This window comes from Acinonyx jubatus, chromosome E4, assembly GCF_027475565.1.
Source record: "Acinonyx jubatus isolate Ajub_Pintada_27869175 chromosome E4, VMU_Ajub_asm_v1.0, whole genome shotgun sequence".
Lineage (NCBI taxonomy): Eukaryota > Metazoa > Chordata > Mammalia > Carnivora > Felidae > Acinonyx > Acinonyx jubatus.
The window spans coordinates 57,385,935-57,405,680 of NC_069395.1; the positions used below are offsets into that span (position 1 = coordinate 57,385,935).

At 47.0% G+C, this 19,746-nt stretch overlaps 1 protein-coding gene and 1 long non-coding RNA gene across 2 annotated transcripts; both read right to left on the bottom strand.

The window, feature by feature from the left end:
* Nucleotides 1–1,570: 1,570 nt before the first annotated feature.
* LOC128313045 (uncharacterized) lies at nt 1,571–10,646 on the bottom strand. The gene is made up of 3 exons (XR_008293171.1): nt 10,578–10,646; nt 9,351–9,522; nt 1,571–3,975 (listed from the first exon to the last, which is right to left on the bottom strand). It is a non-coding gene; the product is annotated as an uncharacterized LOC128313045 (long non-coding RNA).
* Nucleotides 10,647–15,311: 4,665 nt separating this feature from the next.
* Nucleotides 15,312–18,538, bottom strand: XCL2 (X-C motif chemokine ligand 2). The gene is made up of 3 exons (XM_015062335.3): nt 18,301–18,538; nt 16,330–16,444; nt 15,312–15,664 (listed from the first exon to the last, which is right to left on the bottom strand). Exons 1-3 carry the CDS (start codon nt 18,359–18,361, stop codon nt 15,502–15,504), a joined length of 339 nt encoding a protein of 112 aa, XP_014917821.1. The 5' UTR covers nt 18,362–18,538; the 3' UTR covers nt 15,312–15,501.
* Nucleotides 18,539–19,746: the final 1,208 nt, after the last annotated feature.

The window sequence follows — 19,746 nt, forward strand, 5'->3', positions numbered from 1 at the left end:
GGCAGAGCACAAGTGGGGGAGGGGCAGAGAGAGAAGGAGACACAGAATCCCGAAGCGGGCTCCAGGCTCCGAGCTGTCAGCACAGAGCCGGACGCGGGGCCGGAACTCGCACATCGTGAGACCCTGACCTGAGCTGAGGTTGGACGCTCAACCGACCGGCCCACCCAGGCGCCCCTGATTTCTTGTTTTAATGTTTACTTTTTTTTGAGAGAGAGTGAGAGAATGAGTGGAGGAGGGGCAGAGAGAGAGGGAGGGAGGGAATCTCAAGTGGGCTCCTCACTGTCAGCGTGGAGCCCAACTCAGGGCCCCATCCCACGAACCATGAGATCATGACTTGAGCTGAAACCAAGAGTCTGACACTTTACTGACCTAGCCACCCAGGCACCCCGTCATGTTGGTTTCTGACCCACATACCCTATCTTTGGATCTCATTCATTCTAGTATCCTGATTCCAACAACTCTTTGACCGCATTCCACTATGGCCCCAAATACATTGACCTTACCACCTTTCCACTGGCTGTCACCTAAGGTCCTCACTCACCTCCCCTCGATTCCAGGATTCATCATCACTATCTCTCCCTTACATCCATGCCCCCTTTTCCCTCCTTCAATCTCATCCACTAACTCCCACTCTCCTAGACATCAACTTTCTGCTCTCTTCTCTCTCCCCCAAACTAACAATTCCTTTCTCTCCTCCTTTCCCCTCTCAGCTGATAACCCTGAAACAATAAGATCAAACAGAAGCAAGCTTCCCCGTACTCCCACCACCAAGTTCCAGCATATACACCTCTCTTTATGAACAACCCGGTTTGTTTTTACAGTGATCAACCACTCATGCTCCTTTCTATAGGCACGTATTCACCAAGGCTCAGCAATCACACCCTCAGGGATCTCACTTCTACAATTATCTCCCCTCTCTCCTGGCATCAGTTTCCCGCTGTCTGTTGTAGTATCACCCATATTTTTTAAAAGGCAGGAAGGGAGGGAGGGGAGCAGAAAGGAGGGAGAGAAGGAGGGTGCGGAAGGAAAAGAAACCTCCCTCCACCCCACATTTCTGTCCAGCTACTATCCCATGTTTCTTCTCTTCACTGTGGCTCATCTCTTCGTTATGGCTAAAAGTCATCCCTAACAACACGCTGTACTCTCTCCTTCAATTCTCTCTTTCCCCCGTTCTAATCAGACGTTAGTCCTCATTACTCCACGAATACTGTGCTTGCCAAGAACACCAATGACCTTCATGTTGCCAAATCCAACAACAAATTCTCGGTCCTACGGCCCTCACGTATCTGTACCTTGAGCCAGTTTCTTTACTTGTCCCCCAGAACACCACTCTGGTGGTTCATTTGACATGCCTGACACCCTTCTCAATCTCCATTCTGATTTCTCTCCTTCTCCCTCACTTCTATTAATGTAAGTGCTCCAGGAGTCAGTGCTTTGAAATCTTTTCTTCTGTGCACATTCATACCCTAAGGCATGACCTACAAGCTGTGGTTTTAAATACTCTCTTTCTGTGATGACTCTTGTATTTCTATCTCAAACAGCTGGACTCTAACCATCTAAATCTAACTGCCTGGTTCACACCCTCACTTTGACACCTAACGAGGATCTCAAATGTAACTTGGTTAAAACAACTTTGGGTTCCCACTGCCTAACTTTTTCCTTCCCAGTCTTTATTCACTTGATAAATGAAAATTCCTTTTTTTTCTGATTGCTCAGAACATAATCTTCAGTCATCTTTGACTCCTCTTTTCTTCCCGACCCAACATCAAACCCATCATCAAATTCCGTTAGATTTGCCTTTAAAATGAAAAAAAAGTTCTTAGATATGTCACCAAAAGTAGATACGTTGGACCTTATCAAATTTTAAACATTTTATGCTTTAGAATATATGTCAAGAAAATTAAAAGGCAAGCCACAGATTGGGAGAAAATATTTGTAAAGCATAAATACGACAAAGGGTCTTGTGTCCCAAATATAAGAAGCATTCTTGTAACTCAAAGGTAAAGAAACAAACAAGTCAATCAAAAAGTGAGTCGAATACTTAAATACTTCATCAGAGAAGACATACACACGGCCAATACATGTTCAACATCATTAGTGATGAGGGACAGGCAAACTAAAATCACAAGATACCTACTAGAATGACTACAATTTAAAAAAGGTAATAACAAGCTCTGGTGAGTGAATGGAGAAACCTGAGTCCTCACACATTGTTGAGTGTTAATACATAATGATACAGTCACTTTGGAAAACAGTTTTTCACTTTCTTAACATAAGAAATGCTCAATGCCAAATATAAGCTTACAGTAACATCCAGTAATTCTACTGCTAGGTATCTACCCAAGGGAAATGAAAACCTATGTCCACACAAAGACTTGTACATGAATATTCACAGAAGGATTAGTCATAGTAGTCATTAAGGAAGACCATCCAAATGACCATCAATTGGTGAACAGATAAACAAAATGCACTGTCTTCATGCAACGGAATACTATTTAGCAAAGAAAAAAGGAATAGACTACTGTTCTATGCCACAACCTAGATTTTCAAAAAGAAAATGCTAAGTGAAAGAACCAAGACTCAAAAGGTTACATGTTGTATGATTCCACTCATATGAAACGTCCAGGAAAGGCAAACCCACAGAGAGAGAAAGCATATTAGTGGTTGCCTGGGACCAGGCGTGAGAACAGGAGTGAAACGTGAACGGGAATTGGGGGATCTTTGGGGGCTGGTGGAAATGTTCTAAAACTGGGTTGGGGTGATGGTTGCATAAATCTAGAAATTTTCAAAAAATACTGATTGTACATTTAAAATGGATGAAGTGTATGGTATGTAAATTATGCCTCAACAGAGTTGTTTAAAAAATAGAAAACAATCTTCCAAATATGACCATTTTTTCACCACCTCTCCTACCCACCACCTCAGCCACCATCTCTTGTTTAGGTTACTTTACTAATCGAACTGAACTTTCTGCTTCCACCTTGACCCTCTAGAATCTATTTTGCATGCACCTGATGGATCCTTTCAAAATATAAAACAAATTGCATCATGACTCTGCCCAGAAATCTCTAATGACTCCTCATTCAGCTCGGAATAAAATCCGGAGTTCTGTGGCCAATAGGGGGCTCCTGCTCTGTTCTGTGAGCCCCCTGACTCCCCCTCCAGTATCCTCCTGTCACCCATCAGTCCTGGCCATACAGGTCTTCCCCTGCTCTTCAACATACCAATCCTGTTCCTGCCTCAGGGTCTTTGTTTTAACTCCTCCCCCTGCCTGGAATATTCTTCATGGAGATGTCTTCATGGCCACTCTCATGTCATTCAGGTCTCCTCAATATTATCAAAGAAGACCTCCCTGACCATGCCCTCTTGAAAGAAGAAGACCACTCCTTGCCCCCTGCCCCCCATCATCCCTGTCCTTTTACAATGGTTTCATTTTCTTTACAGTACTCATCACTTCCCGATTGATTGGTGTGTGTGTGTGTGTGTGTGTGCGCGCACACGCGTGCAGTTTCCCCACCACCCTGCCTAGAAAGGCAGTTCCATGAGGACAGGGATCTTGTCTCTGGTCTGTTTTGTTCATCACTTTATTTCATTTGAGTCCCATAATTATCACGTGAGATAGGTCTTATTCACAGGGGGAGACACTGAAGGTCTGAGAGGTGTCGCAGTTGATTAAGTCACACAGCCAGTGATTATTCAAGCTGGAATTTGAGGCCAGGGCTGTCTGACTCCAATGCCATGGAGTCATCATCACTACGTCAAGACAGACTCCCAAGAAAAGCAGTTAAACCAGATCCCGCTGAGCAAAGTTTTGTTTCCTCCGTTCCTCGTAGATCAGAGTTAATGGTCTTAATGATTTTGAATTCTCTGAATCCGTGTACCTCAGCCTGATCTACAAAAAATTAAGAAATGTAGCCAGGCTTTCTTGGCTTTCTCACATTTGCTCCAGCCCGTAAAGAAGTCAACCTTCTTGTCCTAAAAGTTGAAATAAACACACTTCAGAAAAATTAAAAATTCGAAGCGCTCACATAAATCCAATCTAACATCAAGATTAGAAGGGCAGGAATATGTAAGACGGATGACACCAATTCATCATAGTAACCTTCTTCCTCCAGAGTGTAATATATTACACATCTTCGTAGCAACCCGTGTGATTTATTAGTGTAATCAGAGGATAGCTCTACCTTTTGAAATTGTTTTTCTGCTCAAGAGGTGTGCACACAAGATGTAATCCAGGAAAGAAGAAAATATTTATGCCTAAGCTCATCTCAGTGTCGAAGAGACTCCATTTTTGCAGTTTTATTCCTTCCATCTCTTCCTTTATAGCTTCGACATATTCCAAACATACAGACGTACTTACGGACACGGTGATGAAACCAGAATGCTCTGAGCATATTAGTTAGGGCCAGGGAGAAAAGAAAGAACAGAAAGGGAATACGGCACCTTGGGTAATGGCAGTAGGATCCACCTCTCCTCCAAAAACACAGGAAGCTATTACCAAGCCCCCATGTCCGTCCCTTGGTAACGGACGTCCCTATGTTGTGAACATAGGGACGGAGCATGGTCCGTCCCTATGTTGTGAACATAGAGGCGGTTCTATATAGAAGATGGTGCTTCCTCCAAAGACCACACCCATTAGCCAGAAAGAAAGCCAATAATATCCTCCCTCGTCCTCTCTCTGGGGTTCCAGAAGGTGAGGTAGAGGACTCGGTCATGTAGCCGAGGCTGAGAGTCATCACCATGGTTACGACCGGAGGTAAAGTAAGCTCCTGCAGCCAACCAACCCCAATTCCAGTTTGGGGCTCAACACAACCTTAATATGATGCTTGGAGGAAAAAAAAATGCATCTTGACACCATCGTGGCCCAAGAGGAAAAAAATATTCCAGGCTCGTATGCCAACACAGGATAGTAGCAAAACGGAGACAAGCTTTTCCATCCGAAATCCGCAGCCAGCTTTACAAAACAGTGTTTTAAGTTCCTTGCCGTAAATTCCTAGGCCATCTATAAGGTTCCTCCCCCAAGATCTGTGGCGAAGCCTGTCGGCAAACCCTGAAATCACTCATGCATCCATTTTCAACACAGAATAATAAAATACTATATATTTGCGCACGAAGCGATACATCACGTTCATTCGGGAGGAGCTGGAGTTAGAAATCATTGTACCTTCACGCGATCCTTGCAGATTGCCCCTCCCTAGTCACAGGCCCTGGGTTTAGCTGTGCTAATTAAGGATGGCTTGGCTCCCATAGTTATTCTTGAACTTCCGTGCCACATTCAGGTCCTCAGAGCTTCGAAAACAGTTTGCCAGTGTCTTAAGAGAGAGCATTAATGCAAGAGTTACTGCAGTTTGCTCGTAATTTTTAAAACGCACCCCGCCCAACTTGAGAAAGCCAAGGACCTGGCTGGAGGAAGATACACACTTAATTAGAAAGGATTTGTGGATCCTCTCCACTGCCCAAGGCACCCAGCCCTCTGCTTTATACGGGATGGACACTCGATAAAGAGTTATGCGTGTCTGTTGCTGAACGATCCTTATTTACATCGATCCTAATTATTAAAATAGTAAATATTCAATGAATACTTGAAGGACATAGAACACAGAACCCGACCAGAGTCAAAGCCATGGCTGAGTCCTTACCTTGGCTGGGCAGCCTCTTTGTCCTCATTTGTAAACATTACAATTCCCATCTTCCTCCCTGATCTCAGGGAAAATGTTCTCACAAAGGACACTTGCAAACAGAGGCATTTGGCGTTGTTTCTTACTTTCAAGGCATCAAGATAATACGCCAGGGGGATACATCAAGGGTGTCCTGGGATCTTTTTATTTGGATGCAGTTTTCCTCTGCTTGTTGATCTTGCTTCTGACCAGGTAAATGGAGAAACACTTCATTGGGCAGGGGGAGCAAGATTTCCACACTGGTGATTATGAATAATATTATATCAACTCCATGAAATTAATTGTTCAAGGTGAACGTAATGGGAAATAGCTGTCTTCTTCCACTTCTAGGGACCTTAAAACTTTCACCTTTAAGACAATCTGCTACTGGGGCACCCCTGGCTGGCTCAGTTGGAGGACTGAGTCGCACAACTCTTGACCTTTGTGTTGTGAGTTCAAGCCCCATGTTGTGTGTAGAGATCACTTAAAAATAAAGTCCTTAAGGGGCAGCCGGGTGGCTCAGTCAGTTAAGCATCTGACTCTTGGTTTCAGCTCAAGTCACGATCTCATAATTCATGAGTCTGAGCCCCGCATCGGGCTCTGCGCTGAGAGCACAGAGCCTGCTTGGGATTCTCTCCCTCCCTCACTGTCTGCCCCTCCCCTGTTTGCATGCACTCTCTCTCCCTCTTTCTCTCATAAATAAATAAACTTAAAAAAAATAAAATCCTTAAATAAATACATAAATACAAAATTTTGTCAAATTTAACTCTTGTGGATTCTTAAAGAATTCCAGTATTAAATATGATGAGAACAGGTGAACTTCTTTCCATTTTTATTGAATGATAACACACATAGCGACAAATACACATAAGTTAACAACTAAGAGAATTTTCATGAACTGAACACCCCAGTACAATCACTAGGCAGATCAAGAAACAACCCCAACTACATTAAGCGACTCACTTTAGAATCTAGTGTTCAAAAAAAAAAAAAGGATCTAATGTCCATCTTCAAAGTATTCTTTACTAAATATCACAAGTCTATTACATGGGATGTAAAATTTAGTATAGTCACATTCAGTCCACGTAAATGTGAGCATTAATCCAAACATAGGCCGAACGGTTTCTTGGACAAATGGGAAAGGACTGTTGGTAGCAATGAGTAGAACGACCTGTCATCTAATCTAACCATTAGATTCCCCTGCTGTTGTCGATCAAAACACTTAAGTAATTCTGATTCCTTGACACCCGAGACAACTTCTTCCAGACACGCCACAAAATGTCAACACTGTGATGAGGGGGTCAGTCCGAGAATTCCAGCCAAGGCAGAAAAATAATCACCGGAGTGATTAAAGCCGTCACGACACCACACTAATGACCACTTGCCTTGTCTGTTTACCATGAAAACCAAACACGAAGGCCCATATTTTGTCCAGGTGGAAAGTCCATGGCTTGGATGTGTAAATATTCACTGTTTCTCTCAACCCATTGTGATGGGATGTGCAGGGAGGCCTCACACACAGCTCTTCTCATGCAATTGTCCTGTGGAATGAGATGAATCTTCCTCCCAAACTGAGCTGCCCCTCGTGGAGCCATGAGGCCAGAGGAGAGGATTCAGGCTGCAGGTGTTCATGACTATGTCCCGGCCCTGAAGCCCACTCACAAACGGCCTGCTCTCCTGCGACAGGTGAGAGTGCTCTCTCCCTGGGAACCTGGGGAGCCTCTGTGCACAGCCCCAGAAACGTGTTCTGGGCACCCACCCTTTACTGAGACTTACATTTCCTACTGGCGTGGGTACAGGTGTGTAAGGCTGTGATGAGGTCCAATCATGGGAGACGGATCTAAATGCATCGCCTTAATTCAGCTGTGAAATAGAGTACTCAAATACCACCGACATCTCATGGGAACTCAGGTTGTCCCCTAAATAATTTCACCTCCCCAGAGGGACTCAAATACACCACCGATGTCTCAGGGGAACTCAAGTTGTCCCCTAAATAATTTCACCTCTCCAGAGGGACTGCAAAATAAAGGTGATTCTTCAGTCTCAAGAAGCCTTCCTAAGCCACATTTGCATTTATCCTACTTGTCGGGTTAACTCTCCTGGCCATGCTCCTGGCTCATTCAGTGCATATTTGCTGAGTGTTTGTACTCAAACACTGCCGGGCAGTTCTGGGCACACTGCCGGCCATTGGTATACAGTCATGAGGAGAGCAAAAATGAGCTTTGACTTCACTGATAGTCTAAGAGAAGAGGCAAATTCATTAAATAATCCACAAAAATATCTTGGTCTTTTACCCCCACCATACCTTTTCTCTTACATCACTTCTCCCCGTTAGGTTTTTTTTTTTTAATTTTTTTTTATGTTAAAAAGACAGAGAGACAGAGCATTAGTGGGGGAGGGGCAGAGAGACAGAGGGAGACACAGAATCAGAAGCAGGCTCCAGGCTCTGAGCCATCAGCACAGACCCCGACGCAGGGCTCAAACTCACAAACCATGAGATCATGACCCAAGCCGAAGTCGGTCGCTCCACCGACTGAGCCACCCAGGCGCCCCTCCCCATGAGTTTGTAATTCCTACTCCCTCTCCATGGTCCAGTTGCAATATCTTTATCCATGGCACAAGCTCTCTGTGACCAATCCCAATCGGCCCCTAATAACCTGCTTCTTCTCAGCCTCATGCGTTGTTGACCATAAGCATCACCAAATAATCTAAATTCATGCCACCAGTGAGCTCATATCACCAGGAAGACACCCATAACTGACCACGGCCCTCTTTCCACGGAGCCAAGAAGTACCCTCAAGATCTCACCAAATACAGAAGATCGCTACCAATCAACTGGAACTGATTCTTTGAAAGAAATATAAGATCATCCTCAGTCCATCCCATTAACTAGCCAGTTACTACTCACCTCTACCTTCTGTTGTCTTTGTGCCCTCCTTTGTACCCTTTGTACCCTTTGGTACCATTGTACCCTTTGTACCCTTTGGTACCTTTGTACCCTTTGTGCGTACTGTCTCCACAACCACAACATAAATGACTTCAGTGACAGGGACCACACCTTATGTTACTTTTAACAACTCTAACTCAGCAACTGTATGTTGAGCATGGACTCTGGGGATGCCCTGTTGTTGGCACTACAGGGAATACAGAGATGAATGGGACACAGTCCCTCCTGCCAACAACCCCCCGTTTTTTGGTGGGTTTTTTTTTTGACGGATAAAAATTCACAAATAGCTACAACTTGAGACAGAGTACAACGAATAGCCTAAGAAAAGGCTGGAAGTTGAGAGAAGCCACCGATGAAATCCAGCTGGAAGCACGGGGAATGTTTCTTAGAGGAGGTGGCATCTGAGATGGACAGTGACGATTGGAGAAGGAGGAAAGAGGAAGCAGGTGTCGCTCTCCGGGCATAAAGAAAGGCATACGCAAAGCCAGAGGAAGAGGAAAGTTTAGGATCCTTCAAGTATTCTCCTTTGGCTCCAAAGTACTTGGCATGACATCTCATTCATAGTAGGTATCCAACAGGGGCTGGTAAGTAGACACTTTAGGCAGTACCTGGTCAATGACAACACAAAGGAACCAAAGGGTCCGGGAGCGCCTCACATGCACGCACACCCACACACAAGCCCCACGATAACAGACATTTTCCAAAGTGGGTCTCTAGGCTCCACCAGAGACAAGAAATGAGCAGACCTGGAGTAGATGCCTCGTTCTGGTTGTGTTGGTGCTGTTACCAGATTGCAGCTCCGTTCTTGCAAGGTTATGGATCTGAGTAGATTTTCGGTCTCCAGTGTTTTGAAAAACGTAGGTGTTCCTCGGATGTTGGCAAATGGTATAGGGAAAGGAGCTTTGTACTCAGGTTAACCTGAGGACGCAGTGAGATAAGTGAGCTTGAACACTGTCTTTTTCACAGTACTTCTCTGAGACTGGGAGAAGCTACGTCACCGTGATCCTCCAAGAGGAGGGGGGATAGTGTGATCATTTCCTAAATGCATATGGCCATACTAGCTTGTATTAAAAAAAAATGGCGACTCTCGTGGTACAAGTATTCCATAGAACACTCTAGGATTTGGTGGGTTAGATGCAATTATAAAGAAAATGGAGGAAACTCAATCCAGTTTCGCCTAAATGATGGAGACCGAGGCCGCAGCCAGTATGTGTCAGCTTCCAGGAAATCTGGTGGATGTGCCACGTATCTATTCCTTTTTCCACCCACCCTCCATTTTACCACATCCTTTCCCATCCTACCCACTTAGGGATAATAAAAGCTAACATTCGTTGAGCCTTCCCTTTGTGCGAGGCCTTTGTGTTTTAACTGCTTTAACCCTCACGATAATCTTCAGCACTATCATTACTCCAATTTCATAAATGAGGTGGCCGAAGGCACCGAGGAATTGAGGAATTTTCCCGTGGTCACCTGTATAGTAAGTGGTAAAGACAGTACAGGAGTCCAGGAGGAGCTAAGGCTCCTAAGGGCCACACTAGTATCTACCCCGGGGTGGTGAGAAAGGGGGAGGGAGATCGCACGAGGACCCCTGGCTTCTCTCTTTCCCCCACTGCTTATGTTGGGTTAGTCTCCCAGTGCTCCCCTCCCCCATCTACCCCTTTCCCCCCCCAACCCCCATCCAGTCGTCAGAGAAACAGAATCCAATGGCCCCTCACACAGCATCTGCTGGTTCAGATTAAGACCATCTCAGTCTGGCCTCGCTCATCACCCCTGCTCATTCCTGTGCCCTCCCCCCCGAGCCTCCAAGCTCATCACCCCTGCTCATTCCTGTGCCCTCTCCCCCTCAGCCGTCTGTCCCAATGTTTACTAGTTCCTCCCAAGGAAAGAAAAAAGACAAGTCCCTTTGGCCTCTGCCCCCCGCCCCCCTGTCCTCAAACACCGCCTCACAGTCACCCCCGATTCCCACTCCCAACCTTTTTTTGTATCTCTTTTCTCTCTTCTCTCATTACAGATTCATCTCTCCTCTCCTCTTTGCCTCCCACTGCCGAGTGACAAATCCCTCTTAAAATAACACTGGTGACTCACCCAGCGGATACTGTATTCCATTTATGGGTACCTTTGTTTCCCCAAGTGGCACAGAGCATCTCACAGATACTCAGTCTTATTTTTACCTTGCCCTTGGCAAAAGAGGGTCTGTCAAAAGGGAATAAGAGTGTAGCTCGGGTTTTTGTCTGAATGACTGGAGCGCTGGGGCCTATACAGTCTTTTTACGCTCCCAGGCCTCCTCCTTCTCATCCCCTTCTCCTTGGTGCTGTTTGACTTCCGGATCCATTAGTAACCTCACCAGAAATTCGACGAAAATCTTATTAATCACCTGTGCTCTTTCTTGACCAGCCACCCAAGCTGGAAGCCTCGGAACAGCCCCACTTCCTTCCTCCCACTGGTTCCGCCCGCACATCCGGTTGACAACCAAAGCCATGCCGGTCCCGCCTTGGGGCTCTGGCTCCTATTCCCACCGCCGCCACCTCATTCGGGCCACCACCTCCTCCAGCCCGGCCTGATGCAGCGGTCACCTCGCTGTTCCCCCCCACCCCCAACCATTTTCTGCACACACACGCGCACACGCACACACACACACACACACACACACACCCCAAGGTAGTATTTCCAACCTCAATCTGATCATGCTGCCCCGCCGAGGGGTGCTCCTGTGAAACCCCTCCCCTTTTCCAGGGCATTCGGGGCTTCTCAGTCTAGCCTCAGCGACCTTGCCTTTATGACCCCCTGCGTCTTCACCCCAGCAGTCCCAGAAAGAAGCAGTGTCCCTTGACGTTCCTGGATTCTCCTGCCTCCGGGCTTTCATACCTGGGACCCCGCCCTGGGGAAGGAGCACCGGCCTGTAGCATCTCTTCCCGGAAAGCTCCTTCTCGGGTGTAAAGGTGCAATTTTTACATCACCTCTTCTGCAGAGCTTTTCCTAGCCTCCCTGGGGCACTTTGAACTCTTCTCTCTTCTCCATGCCTATTGCTTTTTCCGATAACTGCTAGAGTAGAGATACGTATAATGTAGTCTATATCCCACCAATTGGAAGCCTGCGATGTCCCGGGCACTATGCCAGGCACTAGGAAACAGAGAGATCAAATTCACAGTCCCTACCTCCACGACGAAGACGGGAAATAAAGAAAAGTAATTGGTATTTCAGAGTGAGATGAGCCATAACAGAGCTAAACCCAGGGGCCGAGTGGGCACATGCGAGGCCGTCACCTAGGCTGGGGACATCCCAAAGCTCTGAGAAGAGACCAGCCCTGAGCTGAGCTTCTGGGAATGTCCAAGTGGGAACGGCTTTGGGGACTGCACTTTCTCCCCCACGAGACCGCGGGCTCCATAACAGTGGACCAGATCCTGTGCCCCCTGTACTTGGCAAGGGCTCAGCAAATTCGCAGGAAACCGAAAAATCAAAAGGTTTGGGCTGTGGATCTCTAAAACCCCCACCGATACCAGGTTTATGGCTTCTCAACCCAGCCTCCTCCTTCCTCTTGGTGGTTGACTCATCTTGGTCCCACAGATCCAGTCTTAGCCAGTAAATAATGCAAATAATAAGGTGATTCCACAAATGCGGTTTTTCCGCATCCCGGCCCTGGCCGCCCGCAGCCCAGGAATCGGGGACCCAACTGGCTGGCCTGAGGCATTTGGCGTGACAGCTGAGCCACCCGGTCAGAGTCAGGCAGTCACGCGTCCCTGATGGGCACCCGGGCTAAGCAGAAAAGGCCCGAGAGGAAAAGGGAAAACATGTCACCCCAGGCCAGGCCAAGTTCAAAAGTCACCAGGTCCAGAACCACCTCCCAACTGGCTCCCCAGCCCCCCCCGCCTCATTCTCTGCCTTTCAATTTCTACTTCGAAACCAGGCTCATTTCCCACAGCCTTGCACGTGTGGGCATGCTCCTTGTTTTGGCTGACAAAGCCCCGGCGACATCTCTATCTCTCTCCCTCACTTTTGCCCCCACCCAAATTATTCTCTAACCTTCTCTTTGTCCCTCAGTCCTACGAAACCCTGTGCATTTCCTCAACCCATCTCTCTCGCCTGCAGGCAGCTTGACCGGCTGCTCGTTCTTTTTGCCTGGAACGCCTCTGGACAACTGGCTCAGCCTTCCGTCTCAGGTTAAAGGCTACTTTCCAGGGGAAGCCCGTCCTGTCCCCAGGCTGAAGCCAGGACAGCTTTACGCCTGCCAGTGACTGCCCCCACTCTCCGCTCTCCCTCTCGTCACCCCTGTGGCCCTCTGGTGAACTTGTCCCCTGAGCTGGGTAAGCTCCCCACAGGGAAGGACTGTGTCTGGCTCCCCCCTCCCCCACCCTGCATCCCAGGGCCCAGAAAAGCATCCAGACTGCGTGCATCAGGCACACATAAGCGTCTGCCGGATGAGTGCGAGAAAGAACACGAACGGATTAATTAGTTGGTTCGATGAAGGTATTATGTAGGCCTGCTCGTCTCTTCGTGGGTTCTGTGTATGTGGTCTGGCCTTCAGGGGACTGGCCTCTGAGGAGAGGAAGGCAGCACGACCTAGTGGTCACGAGCTTGAACTCGGACCACACCTCCAGGGGCTCAGATCTGAGCTGTAGGCCTCACAATTTGCATACGTTCGTTGTTTTGTCTCCAATCGAGGTCGGTTATGAGATTCACTGTCTTAACAGTTGCAAAGCAATCCACTAGCACTGGTGATGTAGTCACCCCTATTTAAGTCTTTGCTGTAGAAAACAGAACGGTACTAACACATGCAAAGTCAGGACATGCTGCCTGTAGGTGACAGGACAAGAAATAAATGATAGGTTTATGACTTAAAGCTATAAACAGAATGAACTGAAAATAGCCACGTAATCATACAGAGACAATGGCAGAAACTTGGGGCTAAGTGAGCTAAGTTCTCGTGGTTCGTAGAGGCAGTCACAGATAATGTCCAAATCGACAACCCGGAAGACAGTGGTGTGAAACTCTTGGTGATTTGAAGGTAACTATGGGAAGGACCCTCCGCCAAAAGAGTGAAAAGCAGTTGTTTGTAAGGAGGAAGATTAGAAAAGAGAACTCATAGGGCCGGGGACTGTGGGTTTCCTTGGCAGCCCTTTTGTGCTATTTAAATTTTGACCATATACATGGGGCGCCTGGGTGGCTCAGTCGGCTGAGCGTCCGGCCTCGGCTCAGGTCATGGTCTCACAGTCCGTGAGTTCAAGCCCCGCGTCGGGCTCTGGGCTGACAGCTCGGAGCCTGGAGCCTGCTTCGGATTCTGTGTCTCCTCTCTCTGCCCTTCCCCTACGTGTGCTCTGTCTCTCTCTCTCTGTCTCTCAAAAATAAATAAAAATGTAAAAAAAAATTAAATTTTGACTATATATATATATAGAGAGAGAGAGAGAGAGAAGGAGGGAGGTGCTGTACAACATTTGGCTGAAACCCCTCGGCATCACACAGCACCTCTTTAGATAATGTGGTAAGTTAACAAGACGCACATACATACATTCTTCCACATATCCCATGATCTCATGAAAACCTGTAGCGTCTGGGAGACATTGGGGAGAGGCACATACGCAGCTCATTCAAGAATCTGTGCCTTCCCCATCCGTGACTTTGCCGTGAGTCGCCCCTCACAAAGCGAGTATTTTATCCTTGGTGCTCGTTTCTTCAAGACCGGCTTTCCAACTTAGGGTGGGCAAATTGAAGCGGGAGGGATAGATGGGTCCACAGTGTCCTGGGAAGCAGCTTTCTGGTGGTTTCCGCTCTGGCTCGCTAGCTGAATGACTAGAAGTGAGCTGATTCCAACCAGCTGCCCTCAGTTACTCTCTGAAAGCATTTGATAGCGTGGAGTGCCCCCTGAGGATTAGAGAGTAGTAAGTCCTCTCTCTTCGCTTCAAATGATCAAAGCACAGTAAGTTCCTGCAGTTTAGAGTCAGACCTAGATGTCCGCATCACCAGCTACTGGGGTAGTATAGCCATAAACGTGAATCAAATCGGCAATTTAATGAAAACATGAGAGAGCGTGAGTCTGGGATATTGAGCGCCTGGATGCGCCTTTCATTAAAACTTTACCGCAAGTTGTGATCACATTCAAGGAATGTTCCAGGTTGACAGTGTTTGAGGTGTTTAAAAGCTTACTGGCAGGCAAGCGTGCCTAGAACGCTCCCTGAAGTGGTGACAATTACAGATGTCACAGAAAGGCAGCATTGCCCATTCAAAGAGCATTGACGGTCATTTGAATAAAGTATCTTCTCACCAAACGTCTGACCTTTGCTACCTTGACAAAGAACCGACACGTCCTGTGCCTGCGTTCTTTCGCGGAAGACCCAAAGAAACACAGAGGGATAAGAGAATTTGCTAGAGATCAAACATGACTGAAGCCACTTTTTGAGTAGGTGGACGCTCAGGATAGAAATGCAACGACAGTATTTTCTCCCTTATTCCACAAACAGAACTCTATTAGGAAAACAGGTTGAGGTAGATCTTAAATCGCTTCCATGGTCACCATTGTCACTTGTGACTCGCGTGTGGAGGACCACTGCAAGCTGGAACCTGAGAATGGTGAATACGGCTCTCGTCTCTGACAGACACTGGCCAAAATCGCTCCCGTCATGAGTTCCGTCAAAGGGAGGTACGGTTAGGACGGAGCTAGAACTTACGTGATGTATTACGCTTTCCCAACACGCAATGCATAGGCTTTGAGACTCTTCTGAGTAATAAATATTTATTAATTAAAGCATCTACATGAATATGAGAGACACGAAAAATAAAAATACAAGAAAATAAGTGGACTCGTGCAGCACTTTTATAAAAAGTGAATACAATCTAATTAGTCCAGGAGTTTGTAAAGGGAAATGAGCTGGCGGGCTAGCGAGGGAACAAGGTGCCAGAAGGCCACTATGTGGTCAGGGTCACAGCTGAATTGGTGAAATGTTGGGCTCCTGTTGGCTTGGTCTGTTTCATGTTTCTTCTGGTGGACTTGTCCACGTTTTCTACTGCCTTTTTCACCCACTCGGCTTGTGGATCCGCGCAGACCTTGAGGCCACGTCTGGTAATGAATCTGCAAAGCAAGGCAAAGATGGAGTCAGTCACATCCGTCTTGTTTTGGGGACAAAGGTGATTTCCTTATTTAATTTCTTTGGGTAAAGTTGCACTTATGTGTTGGGGGAGCTGCTATTCTGAAAATGAGATCCTGGAAAGACAATGGTTCCCTGTAGGCTAGTTCGTCACACATTTCCTCAAGATACAGTAACTGCTAAAACATGGCGCCCGACTTTAGCACACCATAAGGAAAGGGAAGGGAGGTGAAGGGAAGGGAAGGGAGGGTGAGGGAAGGGAAGGGAGGGTGAGGGAAGGGAAGGGAAGGGAGGGGTGAGGGAAAGGAGGGGAAGGGAAGCATCTCACACCAGTGTGGCCCTATGGTCAGATCCTGACCCAAACCAGCCATCTCCCAACCTAGCCTTCAGAACGAAGCACAATATTCATCCAATTCCCAGTCAGACTCTTCTGCTAAGCTAAATCAGACAGAAGGATGATATTCTTTATCTGATTGCCAAATTGCTTTCAAAAATTGCCACTCGGTGCTCCGTAAAGACGTGGCTAATACAGAAAAACAAAGGGGCTGTTGCTTTGCTTGAAGTCTTCCTCTGGGCCAACTTCCTGAGGAGGGCAGTATTTCTATACGCTGTGTCCCATCAAGCCCAGATTTTGGGGAAACAAACTCACATTACTGCTTTCATGGAGCCCTCCTTGATGGTGTAGGTCTTGATGTTTTTAACTGGCAGTTTCTTGGTCGTCAGGCTCACGCAGATGCTCCTTTCTAGAACTTCACTCCCCACGCCTGGTGAAGAAAACCAAGCAAACAAAAATAAAATATCGTTTCAAATAGCATGAATGTTGCAATGCTACGAATAAACTGACAAAGGGTGATGTGATAAAGAGTAATTTGGGGAAGGCAACAGAAAATGTGGGGGAGCCACATGTATTATTTTAAATGTTAAAGTGTGAGATATATAAAGGATGTTGTTCATCAACTGTTCGTCCTCAGTAGAAACCCCCACAAGGGGGATTACGCTTCAGCTTAGACAGCCATCTTACATTGAAGAAGGGGAAATAACTGGGGAGGGGTAATAATAATTAAGAGTTTGGTAGAATCTCTTTATTTTTTAATTTTTATTTATCTTTGAGATAGGGAAAGAGGCAGGGCATGAGCAGAGAGAGAGCGGGAGGCACAGAATCCGAAACAGGTTCCAGGCTCTGAGCTGTCAGCACTGAGCCTGATGTGGGGCACTGCTTGGGAAACAGCATTTTTCTCTGAGAAGCACCTAACATGGATTCCCCAAGACCCCAAGAATCCTCTAGACTCTAAACCCCCACATCTTCTTATTCCCAGCAGCGTCTGTGCGCGTGTGTTACGGCTGAAGGCATCGCCCTCGCTCATATTGCTGAGCTGAGTCAGAGCACAGATTGCTAGAGGCTTAAACCCCAGTGGGACGTGTAGCGGTCGTTCAGGGAAGAAACTTGGGAAGTGACTCAGGGAGGAAACTTGGCTACAAATTAAGAGACTGAAAGGAGAGTTAGCTGAAACCTTAATTATACTCGAAGGATAGTCCCTCTTACTGCCAGAGCCATGAGAAGTAAACTCCAATCAACTGTGGGGGGAAATGATCCTTTAAGAAATAAAGATGCGTAAGGGTGCGTGGGTGGCTCAGTCGGTTAAGCGTCTGACTCTTGATTTTGGCTCAGGTCGTGATCTCAGGTTTGTAAGTTCGAGCCCCACGTCGGGTCCCACACTGATAGTGCGGAGCCTGCTCAGGATTCTCTCTCTTTCCCTCCCTCTCTCCTGCTCTCTCTCTCTCTCTCTCTCTCTCTCTCTCTCTCAAAAATAAATCAGTAAACTTAAAAAAAAGAAAGAAACATGTAGAACAGTCAGGTGAGGCTTAGTATAGCTAGGTCTCATCTTGGTCTGTCTTACAGGATTCTCTGAATGGGTATAAGGCATTGATCTGTCAGCCCTTATCACATGGTCTCTTATAAACTAAAGAAGTTTATCATTAATGGGAACAACATTCATAGCAGTAATCATAGACTCTCCTTCCTACTTGAAGGTGATACTGATTTCCTGGGTATGAAGGCATGAGCTCCCATTCATTTTTTCAAACAGAAATTTATGATTTGCCTCAAGACATACACCCTCCAATTCATCCTCGCATTGTGGCAAAAATTTCCAAAATTCTGAGAATGGATCAAAGGAGCTATTAAACAGGCAAAAGCTACAAAGGCATAGACAATCATCACCACCAGGCCACGGCTAACGTTAATCAAGAAATTATTACTCATGAGGAAATCTGCTAAGTCGCCCTAATTTTTTTCGTTTACATGTTAAGCCCAGGTGAGAGTGTCTGTCATGATATTCAACTTACAAGTAAGTGTAGGTCCAGAGAGGCTACGAAACGTACCCTCAAGTCACCCAGTTACGAAAAGTTGGAGCCCAGACTCTAAGCGAGTTCTGTCTGTCTTCGGCATCCATCAAGTCCCCCGAAAGCAAAATTACCCTTCCCATTCTGCGCAGGGGAAGTCTGAGGCTGACCCCGGGGAAAGCAGTTTTCTCGAGTCAGAACCTGACTCAGACCCCAGACGTGTGCCCACCTGCCTGCATTATCTGTTGCCCGTCTCACGCAGAACCTATCAGCTTACCTTCAGCCATGAATTCGGTGAGAAAGCAGATGGCGAGCAGGGCCAGGACGAGAGGTCTCATGGCTGAAGTCCTTCTGAGCTGTGCAGGCAGAGTGAAGATGCGACCGCTCTCAAGAGCCTCTTTATTCCTCCAGTGGTGAGCGCACTTCCTGTGGTAAGAGGGGGCTTTCGGGGTGGGTGTGGAATCGTGGAAAGTCTTTGCAGTACAGATGCCTTTCTCTCCGAAGAAAAAGTTCCTTTGCCCCCCCCCACGCCCCCCCACTCGCGCTAACCCCACACCTTGTGGCCTTGGCCCCTTGTGGTGAATGTGTCAGTGAAACCAAATGCAAGCAGACGAGGAACGTGGTTTTGTCTCATCTCCTGCCACCGATCTGAGTTCAAATCTTCCGCTGCAGGCATGGCCCAAGGACACATCGGTACCGTGGCCCAGTGTGGGGACAGTGTAAGGAAATGAGGTGCGGTGGTCACAGCGGTCCTGCTTCCCCACCTGTCTCATGTCACATCCGCTGTGACGTGAGGCTTCCCCCACCGTGGCCCCCCAGGTCCCTGATGCCATCCAGAGAAACCGCCTTGGGGGACAAAGGGCTGCTGCTGGGGCCCTGAGTTTCTCAACCACTTTTTCTTCTCATTCCTCTCCCGGACCCTCATTCGAATGACTCCCATTTCTTTACACGCCCCCCCCACCCCCATACCCAAGAAGCAGTTAAATAAGAGTGTTTGGAGCATGTCTGCATGCACATGTTTGCTTTATTACAAATTAATATCTACCTTCTAAAAAGCTCTTGATAAGTAGTTGGCCTGACATGAACTTTCTTTTGAAAGAAAGAAAGAGACAATTGTCTCTGATCATACCATCCTGCCAGCGTTCATCTTTAACATTTTTTCCAGTAAGTCTCTATGGGTAGACACATGTTTGCACACTTGTGACCAAATACTATTTTAGCATCAGTGTAAAATATCCTCGCACGGTCCTTCACAGTCTTTGTGATACACACACACACACACACACACACACACACACACACACACACATTAAACCCCTCCCTTCTAACATTGTCACATAGATCCCGTCTATAAGGTAAGTTTTCATTAACAGATATGGAGTCATTTCCCCTTAGTAACCAGAAGTAGAATCACTCGGCAAAATCGTAAGACCATCTTCTAGTTCTTGCTACCTGTCGCCATGGAGTCTTCCCCAAATGTAGTTTCCACTCGCAGACCTCTAGCAGGACTCAAGTATATCCGTGGCACCTTCCTGGTACTCCAGTCAAAATGCTTTTCCTCCTATTCCTCCCTGACCTGGAAAATGATGCTATTGTCCATCCATTATCGAAACACAGAACCTGGGGCCATCGTAGACTCATTGCTATCCACTCACATGTCGCCCTCAACCAAGGTGCACTAAGTATACCTTCTAGGTAGCTGTTCAGTACACCTGCTCCTCTT